At 38.6% G+C, this 6,000-nt stretch overlaps 1 protein-coding gene across 1 annotated transcript in view; it reads left to right on the top strand.

Moving 5' to 3' along the window:
- The first annotated feature begins 944 nt into the window (after window positions 1–944).
- Window positions 945–6,000, top strand: part of LOC111046908 (fidgetin-like protein 1) — a 54,928-nt gene continuing 49,872 nt past the window's right edge. Inside the window, exon 1 of the mRNA XM_039440346.1 lies at window positions 945–1,437. Within this exon, the coding sequence (XP_039296280.1) occupies window positions 1,295–1,437 (143 nt within the window). The 5' untranslated portion in view covers window positions 945–1,294. The remainder of the gene's footprint in view (window positions 1,438–6,000) is intronic.

Raw genomic sequence — 6,000 nt, 5'->3', positions numbered from 1 at the left:
CAATATATCTGGCTCTCCCTGTTGCACATAAGGGATAATTTCCACTTGCTCACAAGAAGAGAAGCCAGACACTCCTACAACACCAGAGGAAAAGCGAAAATAGACATCCCTTTCTGCAGGCTGAGTGAGAAGAAGGATTGTTTCCCAATACTAGCCCTGAGGATTTACAACGCCTTACCTGACAGTGTGAAGAACTTGGACGACAGGAGCTTCAGAACAAAAATCAAAAACTGGTTGATAGAATCTCCATTCTATTCAGTGGAGGAATACTTTGAGGCCACTAGAAACATCAGCTAACGTCGAGTGATAATTAATGTAATGCATACAGGCAAGGCCATCTTGAAAAAGTTTAAATATTACTATTCTTAAATGTTTTTTAATGTTTGACTAAGTTTATAAACGTAAATAAGTGTTTATTACGGACATAGTTATATGTCAACTCTACGACAAGGACCAAGTCAGGTCCACTTTTTGACACAGTCAATCCAGTTATCTGGTCATGATTAAGGAGAGAAGTACGGTATAAGTAAGTATGAAGTAAAGACTAATCTCTGTCATTTCTGTATCTCTAAAGAAAGTGGCAACGCTGTCTACCTATTTCTCCCACTAACTTTATAATGTGGACGTCACTATAATTATTTTTTATTCGGATCGGTTGTATTCAAGAACTTCTACTGATTGATATTTGTACAACTTTCATGACGTAGAATCGACTTCATGATATGTTGCATTAATAATAAACGGAATGCACTAAGTATATATGATTGTAATTTATTGTCTTCCTCTCATAATTGAATCAAAATTTAATTTTAAAGATATTTTTTCTATTTTGAAAAATAAGATGATACAAAGCCTATTTTTGACTCAAAGCCAAAAGCTGTACACTCTATAGACTTATACTTTCATCTCTAACGATCAGTTGTTCAAAAGCGGGAACAAAATTATTTGTTTTTGTTTATCATTATCTCATTGTCCTTTCGTCTGTTCACACTCACGTTTCACGTTTCACTATTATAGTTGTTACTTTTCTGAAAGTACTATTGTGCTTTGCTATCAAATTTATGCTGAATTATTAAATGCGTTTTACACGTCTTTTTTGTCATACTGGTACAATTGAAAGTTAGTAGTCTGAACTCAAGATAGTGTGATTACTCACGATGGGACATTCTTATTAAAAGTAATACTAGTTTAAGCTTTTGATTTTAAAACATTGCAGTACGTTTTTAGGTTGGAAAATAATAGTAATAACTAATACTTGGACATTAAAGCTGCTTTACATTCTGACAGTTGTGATATGGATAGAAACTTTAAAGAAGCTAAGAGTGAGATAGCTTCTTACTACAAAACTATCAGAGTGAGAGAAAACGACTCAGATGATAACTGTTTGAAAGCTTCACTTCGTCGAAGGTCTACTGGTATAATTGAACGATTACATTGGTAAGTCACCAAATTATGTTATTTTACTTTTATAGAACCTACATTAACTGTTGCAACATTTTGAAAAAAGTTGGCAATGACCTCAAGTCCTATACACAAAGAGGGTAATGTTGAACGTCCTTCAAACTTTAGACCTATATTGCTATTGCTGACCAAAAGTCATAAGAAACCGTTGAAGCTCAAACTCAAACTATTGCAAAGAGAAACATTCTATTTTTGGAAATTCTGATCTCACTAAGTAATTGCAAATTTCAGTCATAACATATAGCAAAAATACTGTTTCAAACATTTTTCTATTATATTCAAACTTCTTCTTCTTCTTTGGCTAAGCCTTATCCCAATCATATGGGGTCGGCATTTCCCTCCTTCAGCTGTCTCCTCCACAAAATCCTGTCCATCTCCTCCCCGTGTCACCAACCCTTCTCCTGCAGATCAGCCTCTACTCTGTCTCTCCACCTCATCCTTGGCCTTTCGCCGCCTCTTCCTGCCACCCAGTTTCAAATCCTGCACCCACCGTCCCACATAATTCTCCTCACGTCTCTGCACATGTCCAAACCACCTCATCCTGGCCTCCTGCATCTTCCTACCCAATGGTTCCACCCCAACTGTAGCCTACCTCTAATTACCTTATATTCTCTTATTTAAGAGACCTAAAAACCGGTTTTAAAAGGGGACAACTAGTTGGGGTGTCAAGTAGTCGGGGTGGCACCTAGTCGCGTACCCCACCTTACCCTTCATCTTACAATTCACTCTCTTATCACAGAGAACACAAATACAAACACAAATACAAAATGGTAAAATCCTTGTACCTATACACCTTGCGACCTAAAGACTAGTTTATACGATGCCAATTGGCGAGACAATTGTCATAAGGCAACAGACTGGCATGAAATTATTGTCTTCGTATAAACACTTCAGGCCAACTGTCCCGACAATTGGCCCGAAATTCAACTGTCTCCGGGAGTAGACTATGGACAGTCAATTTGGCCCAGCGAACCCCCCACCACTCGGAATCTCAGTTGTCGCGGCCAACTATTGGGCCGCGTATGAACATCTTCTCGTTTAACTGGCCTGGCCTCCGACAATCCGCAACCAAGTGATGACAATTGTCCAAAGACAACTGTGTCGCTGATTGGCATCGTATAAACTAGGCTTAAGTAAGACATTTGTGTTCCACAACTTTTTGGAATACTTGAAAAGTATACCTTAGTGTCCAAGGTACAGCTTTAAGAAAAAGCATAATGCAATCAAGTTTTCCTTGGAAAAGAGAGCGCAATAATCATGTACCCGCTTCTTCTTACTTCTTACTTCTGATGTCTTCCTCACGGTCCTGGGATCGGGGAATCGTCAATGGATTTGGTCTCCTCTGTCAGAGTCGTCAGGTGTATAGAGTATCCTGCACTATACTCTAAGGTGGTGGTACGTATGCTCCTCAATAAATTCGGTCACTGCATAGTACGGTCTTGCAATGAGGGTTTGTTTTCGACAAATAATGGTCTACAGTGCTCCAGTGCATCTCTTCTTAGGATGGTTCGTAAGGCTTTTTTTTGACTTCGTAGAACTCTGTCCATGTGCACCTGCGCTGATGCTCCCCAGGCAACAATGCCGTATCGCAGCTGTGAGGCAAATAGGGCATGATACGCGATAAATGTGGTACTGACATCAGTGGTACATCTTATTCTACGAAGTACATATGTGGCTGAAGCTAATTTCTTACACAGAAGATCAATATGTTCATTCCAGTTCAGGTGCTTGTCCATCATGATACCAAGAAATCTTGTACAATCCTTTGTATTTGTTGGTTCATTGGTTACATTGTTGTCCATATTGAATATCTGTCCCTTTGGAGTGAAGTTTATATTTACTGTCTTGTCTTTATTGATTGATAGTTTCAGTTTCCTACATATATTTGTGGCCATTTCAAGTGTCGAGCTTACATCGTTGCTTTCGGATACTCTGTCTGATGGGATTATTATGGTGGTATCGTCTGCAAATAGTACACATTTTTGGTCCTTCTTGAGATTATTTGGGAAGTCATTTATGTAAATGAGAAAGAACAAGGGTCCTAGAATTGACCCTTGAGGAACACCCTTGGACATTTTGCAAAGAGATGATTTGGCACTAGTCAAGGCAGTGTGCTGCTGATAACTGATTTCAACATACTGATACCTTTCAGTGAAATAATTTTGGATCCATTCTATTACTTGGCCCTGAATGTTTAGCTGTTTCAGTTTTGTGATTAGGATTTCTTGGTCTAAGTTGTCGAATGCCTTCTGCAAGTCTAGGAACAGGCCAGATGCTATCCTCTTTTCCTCCCAGATCTCATTAATCACCCTGCAGAGATATGCTATTGCTGTGTTTGTACTCCGCCCCTTCCTAAAACCATGTTGAAATGATGAAATCAGTTCATTTTTTTCCAGGTGTGCTATTAACTGATTGTACACCACCCGCTCAGTCAGCTTTGAAGTTCCAGGCAAATTTGATATTGGTCTGTAGTTGTTTGGATTAAGCTTGTCTCCTTTCTTGAAGACTGGATACACCTTGGAAATTTTCATCTTACTAGGCAAAGTAGATTGACTCAATGAGGTGTTGATGATGTGGGTCAATGGTTTTATGACTTCTTCTTTGCAGAATTTCAGCATCTTCCCAGAGATTTCATCAAAGCCTGCCGAATTGTTGGACTTTAAATTATTAAGAAGTTCATCCATTCCGTGATGAGTGACACTTTTGAAGGCTGAGAAAATTGGTATACTATTGTCGGGCTCAGTTTCAGATGTGGTACTGGTTTGTGATTGATTTGTGTGGTTTGATGCTTGAGGTAAGGTGAAGATGCTATTGAAGATATTGCTGATTTCAAGTGGATCTGCTGTCAGCTTACCATCCAGAAGAAGCCTAATGCTGTTCTGCCTTCCATCTTGCTTATTTCTTTCACTATTCACAGTTTTCCACAGCTCTTTGGTTTTGTCTTTTGAGTTTTTTATTTTGTTCATTGTGTGATCCGTTCTCTTCCTCTTCACTTCAATGTCATAGGTTTTCTTTGACTCTTGAAACCTGTTTTTGTCTTCGATTGATCCTGTCAGCAGGTATCTGTCATGCAAACTTTGAAGGGAGACTTTCATCTTCTGCAACTCACAATCCATAAAAATAATTTTATTTGGTACATTCATTTTTTTCGGTCCTAGAGGCATAATGTGGTCAAGGCTCTGGCGCATTATTTGCAGAAAGTTATTATATTTTACTTCGACAGACTTTGGTATATAGACAGACTCCCAATTTGTTGTATTTAACATTTGCTTTAGTTCAGTTAATTTGTTTTTTGAGACATTCCTAGAGTATCTGTAAGTGGTGTGGCAACTTTTACTTCTATTTTTTATTTTGCATAGCAACAAATGGTGGTCTGAAAGTGGTGTATAGTGTGCTTTTACCTCGATCTCCTCTTGTTTGATAGTTGTGTAACACCCATCAATGCTGGATACAGTAGTGGGGGTTTTCCTTGTTACAGGGATGTGATGTATTCTGCATCCAAACTCGGATAACACATTTCGAAGGTCCTTTACACTACGCTCATCTGGTCTGAGTATGTCAAAGTTTGCATCTCCCAGTATTACTATATCATTTGACTTCTTAGTGTGTTGTCCCAGTAACTGTCCCAATTTTCCTAAGAATTCTGCTGTATCAGTGCTAGGAGATCTGTATGTTCCTATTAGAATCAATTTTCTTGATTGATATTTGAGTATCAATCCAACAGTTTCAAACACTTGTTCCTTTGATTTGCATTGTTCTGGTAACTGAAGCTCGTCCATGTCAACAGAAAAATGATTTTTTACAAAAATAGCTATGCCACCCCACATATGCTCAGTTCGGCAATAACTGGAGGTCAGTCTAAAACCTTCGATATTTGTGAGATTCAATTGGTCCGCGCCTAAGCCATGTTCTGAGATAATTAGAATATCAGGGTGAAATTTTTCGAGCTCTACAACTAGTCCATCAAGTTTATTTTGAAGACCTCTTTGAATATTTAGGTGGAGAACAGTCAACGATTTTTTGTGTGGATGTGCATTTTCTATTGTTTTATTGGTTGTATTATTTGGTCTATTGCGGTTTCGGTCATCTTTCTGTTTTGTTAGCTGCTATCCTGAATTCCTACCTTGACACTCCAGTGCACTTGCAAGTTGTTCAGCCACGATTTTGGAACCTTCTGGGTTTAAACTTCGTCCATCCCAGCTCAGGTGACACTTATGTAAATGATTTGAGTTGTCAATAAATGTAGCATTAAGCTGCCAGCACATAAACTTCAGAGCCTTGTTTGTTTCGTCAATAAATCTCTCACCTATATCCTCCCGAATTGGAATAGATGTAACATACCAATTAGTGTGTGGAAACCGTTTAATGTTAGCCTCTAAAGTGAGCCATAATGGTCTCATGACATGATTCGGTGTCTTAGCCCTACACAGGTTATTTGAGCCTACATTGAGTACAACCTTCGATGGTATAGTGTTTCTGATTTTTAGTGCTCTACTGACATCCTGGATTTTTCCAAAGGGTACAATTTCCACCTCCAAA

This window comes from Nilaparvata lugens, chromosome 1 (assembly GCF_014356525.2).
Source record: "Nilaparvata lugens isolate BPH chromosome 1, ASM1435652v1, whole genome shotgun sequence".
Taxonomy (NCBI): Eukaryota; Metazoa; Arthropoda; class Insecta; order Hemiptera; family Delphacidae; genus Nilaparvata; species Nilaparvata lugens.
This window is presented reverse-complemented; position numbering and strand designations above follow the sequence as displayed.